This window comes from Vespa crabro, chromosome 2, assembly GCF_910589235.1.
Source record: "Vespa crabro chromosome 2, iyVesCrab1.2, whole genome shotgun sequence".
Taxonomy (NCBI): Eukaryota; Metazoa; Arthropoda; class Insecta; order Hymenoptera; family Vespidae; genus Vespa; species Vespa crabro.
The window spans coordinates 7,297,999-7,310,498 of NC_060956.1; the positions used below are offsets into that span (position 1 = coordinate 7,297,999).

General features: G+C 38.3%; 1 protein-coding gene across 5 annotated transcripts in view; it reads left to right on the plus strand.

The window, feature by feature from the left end:
* Positions 1 to 12,500, plus strand: part of LOC124422134 (zinc finger protein castor homolog 1-like) — a 92,766-nt gene that overhangs the window by 33,529 nt on the left and 46,737 nt on the right. For all 5 annotated transcript variants that reach the window (XM_046958173.1, XM_046958177.1, XM_046958174.1 and 2 more), the window contains 3 exons: positions 3,012 to 3,107; positions 3,395 to 3,885; positions 4,747 to 5,092. In XM_046958173.1, the coding sequence (XP_046814129.1) occupies positions 3,077 to 3,107; positions 3,395 to 3,885; positions 4,747 to 5,092 (868 nt within the window). In that variant the 5' untranslated portion in view covers positions 3,012 to 3,076. The remainder of the gene's footprint in view (positions 1 to 3,011; positions 3,108 to 3,394; positions 3,886 to 4,746; positions 5,093 to 12,500) is intronic.

Genomic DNA, 12,500 nt, shown 5'->3' on the forward strand with positions numbered 1-12,500 from the left:
AGAGAGAAAGAGAGAAAGATAGATAGATATAGATAGACGACCGAGGGTCTCTCTCTTTCTCTCTCCCTCTCTCCCTCTCTCCCTCTCTGTCTCTCTTCCCTTCGCGTTTCCTTTCGCGTTAGGTAGCTCGCACCTTGGACTCATCAGCGTCAAAGCGTGACATGCGCCCATTACAACTACTTCTCCATATTCGCAGACTCATACGTATAATACACTCGTTCGTGGTGGCACGTCCTTCTCGATGTTAACCGCCGTAGGAAATTTACGGAATAGAATGGAGTGAAATGGAATTAAAAAGGAATAAAATTAAGAAAATAAAAAGAAAATTAAAAAAAAAAAAATAATAATAATAATTAAAAGAAAAGAAATAGAAAAAAAAGAAAAGAAGGAAAGGATGGAAAGAAAGGAAAAGAAAATAGTTGAGAGAGAGAGAGAGAGAGAGAGAGGGAGAGAGAGAGGGAGAGAAACAAAAGTGGAAAACAGAAGAACGAAAAACGAAACACTCAAGGCAACAGAGATAAGAAAAAGAAAAACAAGAGAAAAACAAGAGAGAGAGAGAGAGAGAGAGAGAGAGAGAGAGAGGAAAAGAAGAATGGAAGGAAGGAGAATCAATGGAATTTCGGAATACCTTAATTCAATTTTTCGTTTTAACAAGTGGAACAAGTTCTAACAGAATCCAGGGCAAACGTTCGTGGAATCTCTCGAGTGGTAACGAATCTTCAAGGGTGAATACTTTATTTCTCTTCTTTTCTCCGGTTTTCCCGGGACTCAGTGGTAAACCGGATGGATGGAATGGTCGGACAGATGGACGGATAGATGGATGGATGGTGCCAAAAACAAAGCTACGCGTCGGACTTATTGCGAACGAGTTAAATGAAGCGCGAGCGTTGAGCTTTGGAAAGCTCCTCCCTCTCTTCGAAATTCTTCGTAAAGAGAAGAAGCTTTTCTTTCCTTTTCTTTTTCCCTCTCTCTCTCTCTCTCTCTCTCTCTCTCATACACGCAGAGACACACTTTCTCTGTCTTTCTTTCTTTCTTCTCTTTCTATCCCTTCCCAACGATGAGATACGGATAAGAGGGAAGATGGATGGACGCGTTTCGCGTAGACGTTCGTTTCTTGGAACGTAGTACTTAATATTTCGTTGCTCAGACATCCGAACGGTCCATTAGATTCGAAACAAAGACGGATGTACGTCGAAGTATTTCTTTACTGTCTCTCTCTCTCTCTCTGTCTCTGTCTCTCTCTTTCTTTCTATCTTTCTTCAACCGATCGTATTCCCATTGAGTTCGACGGAACGTAAGTACGTGCGTATGTAATGAAACGAAGAAGGAAAAGAAAAAGAAGAAGAAGAAGAAGAAGTAAAAGTAAAAGAAGAAGAAGAGGTAGAAGAAGAGAAGGAAAGAGTTTAAAGATAAAATTTTGCAGATCGGATTCGAAGTAAGTAAGTAAGTCCGATTCGAGCTACTTTGTAGATGTATGCATGTACGTACGTACGTACTGGAGTATTATACGTGCAAAGAGGGTGATAATGTATTCAAGGTCCGCCCCATAGCGTTGATGGTGGGGTGAAACAGTCCGGCCCGTTCCCTCTGCATTTGGTTTAACAGACGTTAATTATCCCTTCTGTGTATAGCCTGCGAAAAAGAGTCTCGATCTCGAATCCCACTTCTAAGACTATGTCTTCCTTCTATCTTTTGCTAAGAACTCATCAACGACGATTTCACGATCGGATCGAAACCATGACTTTGTTAAGAACAAAAACGTTAACGTTAAATCACTAGATTAAGTAATTTTTGACGTTTCCTTTTCTTTTTTCTTTTTATTTTTCTTCTTTTTTTCTTCGTTAGATTTTTTTCTTTTCTTTTTTCCTTTCCTCTTTTGTCAGTATTAATTAATTATCCCCATGAAGGCGACAGATGGTAAATGGATTTATTGAATACATTCAAATTTTATATACATATCTATCTATCTATCTATATATATATATATATATATATATATATATATATATATATATGGGTATATGTATACAGATATGTGTGTGCGTGTGAGTGTATGTGTTTAAAATTAGGTAATAATAAAAAGTCATTTTCCAACGTATTGAAATTCCAATCTTTATTTCCCATCGGAAAGTCAAAGCTATAAGTCTATGATGAAGCTATGAAGTTAATATTCGATTATTATATGGGAGGATTCTTACGATTGATCGAACATTAATATTTATCACGTATTCTCGTTTCTTGCTTCTTTCTATTCACCTTCTTCTTCTTCTTCTTCTTCTTTAATATTTCCTTCGAACATATTAACATATCTAATTATTTAATTAAATACATTTAATTTGTATTTTTAAAAGCGACATTGATTGACAAAATCAATCGACGTTTCCAACGAATGAGTTCACAATTATCTATCTCTATATATCATTTTCTCTAACGAACTCTATTTTTCAAAAATCAAATAAATAATAATTGAATAATCGAACGGTAATGAAAAATTTTACTTAACGATCCTTGGAAAGCGGGTCGCGAACGAACAAAACGAGCTTCGAGCTCTCGCAGAGAAATATAGGCCGAGTGTTCTTCCTCGCTAATTCAATCAAATCTACGTCATTACTAAGCCTCCTCGAACGCGTAACACAACGCGAGCAACACCTATATATGTATATATATATGTATATATGTACACACATATATATATATATATATATGCAGATAAATGTAATAAAACGTATGGAGAGTTCGATCGAAGTCGAGTCAAAGAAAAATCAACGTTACAAACAACACAACTAATAGGTAGATAGATAGATAGATAGATAGATAGATAGATAGATAGATAGATAGAGAGAGAGAGAGAGAGAGAGAGAGAGAGGGAGAGAGAGACAGAGAAAGAGAGGGAGAGTAAGAGAGACTCTGTGTGTGTCAAGTCTATCTTTTTCTTTTTCCTTCTTTTTTTCTTTCCAATCGTAAAAGCTGACGTCAGTGTTGTATCTTTGCTTTTGTTTTTCTTGTTGCAGGATGATACAGCAGTGAGAGAGATAGATTGGGTAGAGGGAGGAGAGGGTTCTTGGCGAGGTTCGAGATGTCCGCCGTAACCAGCCCGTATGGACCCAGTAAGTTTTCTTTCGTCTCTTTTATTTCTTTTTTTTTTCTTTCTTTATTATGTAAGAAAATGTGTATTAGTTTCTGGTCGTATATAATGTTAATAAGAGAAAAAGAAAAATTAATTCTCTTTTAAACGTTTATTATGAACGATTAGGAAAACAAACTCGTTCGCAACATAATAAATTTCTAATATAAATGACGTAGAGGGGTGTAGTGGAACGATGGTTGGTAAGGAAAATAGAAAAAAAAAAGAAAGAAAAAGAATTGTCTAATCGTTTTCTAATCGATATAATAGCGGAGATGCTGTCCGACTCGGTCTACAACTACGCAACGACTCGAAGGGGCACCGCCGCCGATCAGGACGGTGAGTCCCGATACGAGACGCAGGCCCAGTTGCAGATCGCGAGTATCCAAAAGCCACGGAACAAGCGGAAAAATTTCAAGCCTATAAACAGCCGTATGGCCGAAGTATCGGATGAATCAGATAGGGATGAGGAACACGAGCAAGAATCCGATGAACTTCTTCTTGGTGTCGAGGAAGTGCCAACCTCGAACGAGATCCTCGAATACGAGAGGAAAACGATGCTTCTGCCAGTTGCTGTCGGTACGGACGATAGGTCGAAGCAGCAACAGAGGCTGAACAACAACGAGGTCAGCCCGATGGACCTCTCGGTCGCGACGAGGCCGCCCTCCTCCGACGTAGACGACGACAGCGGCGATTCCCTCGGGCACAAGTTCATCCTCGAACGGCTCAACTCTCAGAAGCTCTATTCTCCTGGCACGGAGGCGAGTAGATTATATTTCTCTATTTCTCTTTTTCTTTTTTTTTTTTTTTTTTCTTTTTTTTTCTCTCTTTTCATTTTCGTCTTAAACCTCTAATGAAATCCTTCAATTTATCTCTTTACCAACATTAAAAAATAGATTTTTATTGCGTTTTTTATTTGCTAGATCAATACAATCTCTAGTGGTATAAGTATATATCCAGTGGTAGTGATGTATGTCTCTGTGCGTATATATATATATATATATATTTATGGAGCTATCTCTCATCAGAATTTAAAAGTTAACCATCTTTCTAGAAATTCAAGAATTAATCATTACTAATCTTACCTGACATCTTCGAGTTAAATAAGATACAGTATATCATTTCGTATATCATTTAAATATATTATTTTTTCTTTTTTTTTTTTTCTTCTTTTTCTTTATATTATTATTATTATTATTTTTATCATTATCATTATTGTAATTGTTATTATTATTATTATTGTAAATTCAAAATGAATCGAGTTATTTTTAGAAACAGATAAGACATCTATAATTATTACTATTTATTGACAATCTCTTTTTAAACGTTTTATTTCCTTATCGGTCTTATCGTTAATAATATTGTACGCTAATCAATATATTAGTTTGATCTTACAAGACATCTGACTAGTTTAACGAGACATTTAATTGAGACGTTTATTTTTAAAGTGGTCTAACTCCATTTGTCAATTTTTTTCCGGTTGCCATAATTATATGTACAATTTTATGTTATTTATCAGTAAAGCATTTCAAATTGCTTATATTCCGAGAAAATACGATAATTCTTGACACGAAGAGTTAGTTCAATAATTCTTTTTTTTCTTTTTTCCTTCCCGTCAACAGGTCAGGAGTCCAAATTCGGACTCCTCAGAGAAAAGTGTCGGAAGTGTAGTCCTAGACGCGGATTCGGGCCGATTGGATGATCAGGATACCCCGTTTGATGACGATCGAATGCAGGATGGAGATGGAGATGGCGATGGCGATGGTGATGTTGATGGTGACGGTGATGGTGACGTAGAAGTAGAATGCGAAGAGAGAAAACCATTCGAAGGAATGAGAGAGTACGCTGAATCGACCATGCAAGAACTATTAGCGATTTATGGTCTCTCCGGTGGTGAACTCGCGAAATCGGTCAGTCGACAGCTACCGCCTACTTTCATGAACCCTAGTACTGGTCAACATGGTCAAGGTAAGTCATAATGAGTTTAAAATAATTAAAAAATTTGTACTTTGCCATTTGACATTCGTTTAAAATCGAGTTTACTCTCTTTAGAAAGAGTAAAAGAGAGAGAGAGAGAGAGAGAGAGAGAGAGAGAGAGAGAGAGAAAGAGAGAGAGAGTAACTTTATTAGCGAGTGGGCGTCACTCGAGGAAAAAAAGTGTTTCGTGTTCGCAAACTCGTCGTTGAACTCACCGTTACACACACACACACACACACACACACATACACACTCTCTCTCTCTCTCTCTCTCTTTCTCTTTCTTTCCTTCTCTCTTTCTCTCTTACACGTTCTTCGTTCTCGGTGAGAAAAAGCTATTATTTCGATCACACCGGTTCTGTAGCCTTTGTCGGTAATTAGAACCACTTGAACCAGAGTATCCGACGAAATTGTTAGCTCGACTGGACCAGATTGGCATTGGCTGCCATTCAATTTAGGAACTTTGGCCTTGGACTCTCACAATCGACGATAAAATCTTTTCAATCCTCTCTCTTTCCCTCTCACTCTCTCCCTTTCTCTCCGTCTTTCTTGCAATAGAAAAATGTTACGAAAGTTCAATATAAATATCAAAATCTATTGGTAATAATATGACGTTCGATCGAAAAGCGAGTAAACCTTTTATAGACGTGTATATGCCGCGTGGTTTTTAGGGAGGACTGTACGTGCACAGAACAGAATGTGGCACTTACATATTGCCGGTGCATCGCATATGCGCGCACGTGAATATGCGATGGCTCTCGCAAGATGGCCGACTTATAACTCATAAAGTCGGTCGGTCGGAGTACGCGAAGCATCGTCGTCGACTAGCCTCGCGATCGATGGATGCCTTTGAGATCGGCCCGCGTCATCGTTTCCCGTTGCTGTTAAGTGTACGTTCTACCTACGTACAACGTCGATATAGATATAGTAATGTGTATATTTGTATGTTCGCGTTGCTCTTGTCCTCCAATCACGATTTCCATCATTCTACGATGAATTTCTAAATCGAGTTTTTTTTTGTTTCTTTTCTTTCTTTACTTTTTTTTTTGCTTTTTTTTTTGCTTTTTTTTTCTTGGATATAACTCATTGATCTTCGAATATTCGAAAAAGTCATTATGTATGTATAGAATATTATAATGTATAGAATATTATATAATATTAATATAAGCGTAGTGTTTTTATTCTTCTTTTTTTTCTTTTTTTTTTTTCTCTTTTTTTTTTGGTTTCATTTATTTAGTTTCTTTCATTACTTTCTTTTTTAAGAAAGTACACACGTTAAATACGTCTTCTTATTCTCTCTAAAAATTAGGTAACGCGTAAGATGAAGAAAAAAAGAAAAGAAAGAAGAGAGAAAGGAAAGATGGAAAAAAAAAGAAAAAAAAAGAAAAAGAAAACACAGATACTCACGGATTAGCGGAATTCTAAGTTCTAAAGTCTCATGACCATCAAATTCTCAATTCATGAGTCATCCCTGACATCGTTCGAAGCTCCCTCACTCAATATTCATACATTATGTATATGTTAACCACGCGTCGATCTAAAGGGATCCTAAGTTGGGCTTTGCCATCGCGACTTCATTGTCGCTACGAGTATAATACATGAACAAACCTTTTTCGAATTGGTATACTAGTATAGTTTTGTCTCTCTTAGACTTTCTCTCTTTCTCTCTCTCTCTCTTTCTCTCTCTCTCTCTTTCTCTCTCTCTTTTTCTCTTTCTCTATCTCTCTTTTTCTCTGTCTCTCTTCCTATTCGTTTCAATTAAGCTGTCTCGTTCTCGTTGCACCAATTCACGAAAAGTTAGGCCGTGAAATCGAATGAGCCACGGTTCGTCGAGCCTCGAAATTCGAAGCCTACAGGCGCAAAGGCCTTCAAGAGAGCTCTCAGGAAAGAGAGAAAGATAGAAAGAGAGAAAGAAAGATAAAGTAAAGTTTTAGAATCGGTGAACTCTTCGCGAAAACGAGTTGAAACATCAAAGGGAAGTGTTAGCACCGGCTGTTTCGTTCCTTTTCGAGACGCCACTCCGTACGTCGACGTCGTTTCTTCGTTGAACAAAAGATGAACAGCGCATCTCATCTCGCGTACTCCGAGAATCGGCCCATGATTGATACCGAAAAATCTCGTGTGATTTATCATGCGATCGCCGCCGAAGCGGCACGACTTGGCTATATACTTCTCGTAGAATATAGAGAGATAGAGATAGAGAGAGAAAAGGAGAGAAAAGAGAGAAAGATGAAGGACGAAAAAAAAGAAAAAAAAAGGAAAAAGAGAAAAGAAAAAGAAAAAAAAGTCCAACACAAGAAAGTAATACCCTGTTTCGTTTCGAGAAAGGATTACTCCGCTAGCATTATAGTACACGTTTTAATAAAATAGGTACCGATAAACGTTGAAATGAGATGAATGGTACGGGCACTTTATAAAGGGCTGGTGCCTGTTTGTCTTCGTTTGAAAAAAAAAAAAGAAAAAAAAAAAAAAAGAAACGTTCTTAGGGAGAAACTTAGTTGAGAAGACTTTACTTACATTAAAATCTTATTTCTTTTAATCGTGATCATGTTAATCATATCACAGGCTTCAACTTAGAAAAGTGATACGTCTTGGCATGTGTTACGAGTAATGAAAGATGGATAGATAGATAGATACATAGATAGATAGATAGATACATAGATAGATAGATAGATAGATAGATAGATAGATAGATAGATAAGTGAATAGAAAGATAGAAAGATAGTGAGGGAGAAGGTAAAAAAGGAAAGCAGAGAAAGAGGGTGGTGAGGTCAATAATCCGGCGAGAAGGAAAGCAGAAAAGCCGTGCAACGCCGGAAGATGGGCCGAGCTCGATGTCGACTGAGAAAGAGAGAGAGAAAGAAAGAGAGAAAGAGAGGGATAGGGAGAAAAAGAGAAAAAGAGAAAGATAGAGAGTGAAAGAGGAAAGAGAGAAGAAGGTACCGTCGCGGTGCCTCCGTGAACCCATTAATCATTCCGCCCGGATAAAAGGCAAGCAAGGATGAAAAGAGAAGACGGACAGTCGGCTGGACGGCAGGCAAGCATGCAGGCTCTAGAGAAGGAGATCCGAGGACTCTTTCTCTCTCTCTTTTCCTCTCTTCCTCTCTTTTTTATCTCTTTTAAGAAGGATCATTTTTTATTTTCTTCTTTTCGAAATTCGTCGACCGCCTCGTTTCCATTGTCATGTCTTGAAGATTCACGGACTATCGTCTTTATCCTTCTCTCTTTCTCGCAGAGAGTAATCTTCGCACGTGTGGATAAAAGAGAGAGAGAGAGAGAGAGAGAGAGAGAGAGAGAGAGAGAGAGAGATTCATTAACTGATAGGACGAGGAGTCTCTTTTTCAAAAATGATATTATCTCTTGGTTACCTCGAGATATAAAAAATCTTCCTCCTCTCCTGTATCCTCGCCACCCGTTGTGAATAGGGAAAAAAAAAAGAAAAAAAAAGAAAAAAAAAACGAAAGGCAAAACGAATATCAAATTCGATTGATAAGAAATAAGTATAGATCGATGGCAAAAACTTCATGTAGTTCCATTAACTCTTTCTCATCACAATCTGCTACGTCTCCTAAAAAAGAAAAAAAAAAAAAAGAAAAAAAGAAAAAAGAAAGATAAAAGAAAAATAAAGAAAAGAAAAAAACAAGACAAAAGAAAAGAAAAATCTCGTCCTTCGTACGAACTTTATCGGAGAAAAGAAAAAAGAAAAAGAAAAAGAGATATGAGAGAAGAATGATGGGATAAAGGGAGAAGAGAAGGGTGGGGGAGGGGAGTAGATCGAATCGTAGAGACTTTTTGAGAAGGGATCCGGATCAGTCTGGTTACGCGCGCTTTTATGCTTTCCACCACGTGCAACAACCCCACTCGAAATATGTAGTAGAGAAGGAGCAGGAGGAGGAGGAGGAGGAGGAGGAGGAGTAGGAGGAGGAGGACGTGCTACGGAGCAATACGGTACCCGATTGCGTGGATTGCTAAGACTCTACGAGGATTGGAGATAGAAATCGGAGCTCTTTCTTTACAAGCTGGACAAAGGTGCCTGGCCCCTTGGATGACGAAGAGAAAGAGAGAGAGAAAGAGAGAGAAAGAGAGAGAGAGGTGTCGGAGACCTTCGAGACACGGCGACCTGTTGAATCGAGAGCAAACGTGTATATCCTTCAACGAATTCTCCCTTCTTGCGGAAGACGAAGGGTACCCTTTACGTCCTAGAAAAATATCTCAACCTTCTTCTTCTTCTTCTTCTTCTTTTTCTTCTTTTTCTTCTTCTTTTTTCCTTTTTCACTTTTTTTTTCTTGTTTTCTCGTTTTAAGAAAGAACCTTGCCGTTCTCGATAATACGCCCGCCTTTTTCTTTTCATATTTCTTATTATTCATTTTATTTTGATCATTATCGTTTTATATGAATTTTATTCTTTTTTTCTTTTTCTTTCTTTTTTTTCTTTTTCTTTTTTCTTACAAATTTATTACTCGTATGGAAATAATGAAATTGACATTGATAAAGGAATTTGAATTCAGTAACATTATCAATCATTCATTTAATTATTCCTTTTTCCTCTAGTCCTCATAGTTATCTGAGTATACAAGCTCAGTATTACTCCCACTCCTTTTACTCCCGTTGTTGATGTCCGCTTCCGGGTCAATTGGATCTCCTCGGCTTTTTTGTTCGTCAATTAAGTTCTGTGAGTCAGAGAGAACGGAGAATAGGAAGGAGGGACTCAATATTGACGTCCAACGCGGGTACAGTCCTCTTAAGTGTGCGTTTATCTTTCTCTCTCTCTCTCTCTCCCTCTCTCTCTCTCTTTCTCTCTTTCCCTTCCTCTCTATTTCTCTCTCCGTCACTCTCTCTCTCTCTTTTTCTCTTTCTCTTTCTTTTTCTTTTTCTTTCTCGATTAGCTAGACACGAATCGATGACGCGTGGGAATCCAGCTTTTTGCGAAATTATCCGGACACTCCCAGATACCATTGTTTCAAACTTTTACCAAAGATTAAACGGACAACATCAAAAGAATTTACGTGGGTGTATGAAAGACGACGTTTATTGGATATTCTTCGTGAATAATCGATCGATCATTGGAATTCTAATCGATCCCTCTCTTCGACTTTCTTCTCTTCTTTCCCCTTAGCTCCCCCTCTACCTATCCGTCCTTCTCTACGAGGACGTTGATACTATTAAAGCATTAAGTGAAATCGTTAACGCCTGCTTTATATATTTTCATGAATCGGTTGGTCGATCGATCGGTCGGTCGTTCGATCGACTTCACGTTAATCACGCGAAGAGACGCATCTCTTGGCGTTTAGCTAAAAAGTTCAAAGCTCGTTACGTCTTGAGAACATTAATTCCCATCGTGAGAGCCTTTTTCTGACGATAAAGCTATCAACTTTCTGCTGCATTAAAGATGTCCCTATTTCTTCCCCTCCTCCTCCTCCTCCTGTCTACTTCCCTTCCCCTTTCCCTGTTATACTCTAGCTATACGAGAAAGAAAGAAGAGAGGATAGAAGAAGGGGCGGGGGGGATATAGAGAAAGAGAGAATTTTCAAGAGACGTATTCCTCTCTCCCTTCGTTCACACACACACACACACACACACACAAACACACACGAACCTTTTTCTTGGACTCCTCGCCAGTGGGATTCCACTTTTTTGTAGAATCGACGAAACGAGCGAGGTCAATGAGCATTTCACGAGTGGAACGAATCGAAAAGTCAAGTGTCTCGTGGGATCGTCGCCTCCTTTTCTCTCTTTCTCTTTCTCTTTCTCTTTCTCTCTCTCTCTCTTTCCTTCTTTCGTTTCCATCGGTACCACCACCATAACTTATCCTCCTCCTCCTCCTCCTCCTCCTCCTCTTTCTCCTCCCTCTTCTTCTTTCCTCTTCTTTTTCTCCCTTTTTTCCCTTCCTCCATCGCGGCATCTTGTTTATTTTGCCCGTCAGCTCGCTGACACTCGGACATTCGTTTAAATTTAGAATTCAATAGGATCCTTTTACCGGGCGTGCTTTCGTGCCTTAACGGATTCCCTCGGTCGCTCAAGATTATTTGTTTAATTCCGGCTCTACGTCGATCTCTCGACGTCTCTCTTTCCATTCCCCGTTCATTCGCGCAAAAATTCTCGTGGTCTCTTCTTCTCCTTCTCCTTCTTTTTCTTCTTCTTCTTCTTCTTCTTTCTCCTTTCTCCTTTCTCCTCTTTTTCCTCCTCCTCCACCTCGCCGTCATCGTCGTTTCTTATGAAATCGAATCCGTTCGATATTGCACGAACAGAGTCTCTCTTGGTGTCAACGTTAGGCGCTCGTTAGGTACACGAAATAGGAAGAAGAATCAACACGAGTCGATTCCTTTTCTATTATTTTTGTAATCTTTTAAATATTTTTTCTCTTTTTTATTTTTTTTTTCTTTTCTTTTTTTTTTCTTTCTTTTGTTTTCCTTCTATTTCCTTCCTCCTTACTTTTATTTTTTTTTTAATTCCTTAGAAATCTAAAAAAAGAATCTAAAAACACGGGCTTTAATTATACAATGACTAATGTAACGAACAGTGGTCAGAGACAGAGACAGAGACAGAGAGAGAGAGAGAGAGAGTGAGAGAGGACGGGATGACCGTTGAGTCACTACGATCAATTTCTGTTTTTCTCATTTTCTTTTATTACTTTTAGCAGGCTCGATCATCGAAACGCACGCACGCACCATTCTTCTTCTTCCTCCGGGGCAAATTGTTTCGTAACGCTTTTCCTTATTAAACGCTAATTCCACTTTGTGCATTCTCCTTTCCCTTAACGATCGGCTATACCGGGCAAACAACATCGGAGGAGATCGTTTTATCGCTTTACTCTCGCGAAACTCGTGTCGTATTCCGAACGGAATACGCCGTCCGAGGAGGTGCGAGTTTTACCGCTTATTACACTACCTTTGTGCCGATCCCAAGCCGACGGTCGTTATCGATCAGTATCCAGCGCGTTACAACTTTAGTCGATCTCTGTACGTCGACCGACGTAAACTCTTGACGCTTTTACTACGCTTTTCTTTCTTACTTTTTTTTTTTTCCTATTCGTACATCTACACGTTTCATGTATTTTACGTTTTCGCGTCACTCAAGAGACACCTTGAAACAGGAATATTCCATTTAAATCCAACAAAACGATCGACGTGCTCGAAATGCCCGTTACTACGATTTCTTTGAGACATTACTACGATTACTACAATTATTATGATTACTACGATTATTTGAGACATTATTGTAAAATCGAATATAAATTATTGATTAACGAAACATTTTTTTTTTTTTTTAATCCGTTCAGAAAATTTCTTTCTTTTTTTCTCTCAATTTTTTTTTTTTTTTTGATTTATCTTTTTTGTACATATTAAATCAAAGACCAAGGCCTTATCTAGTGATTCGATCGAATCGTCCCATTCGGGTAG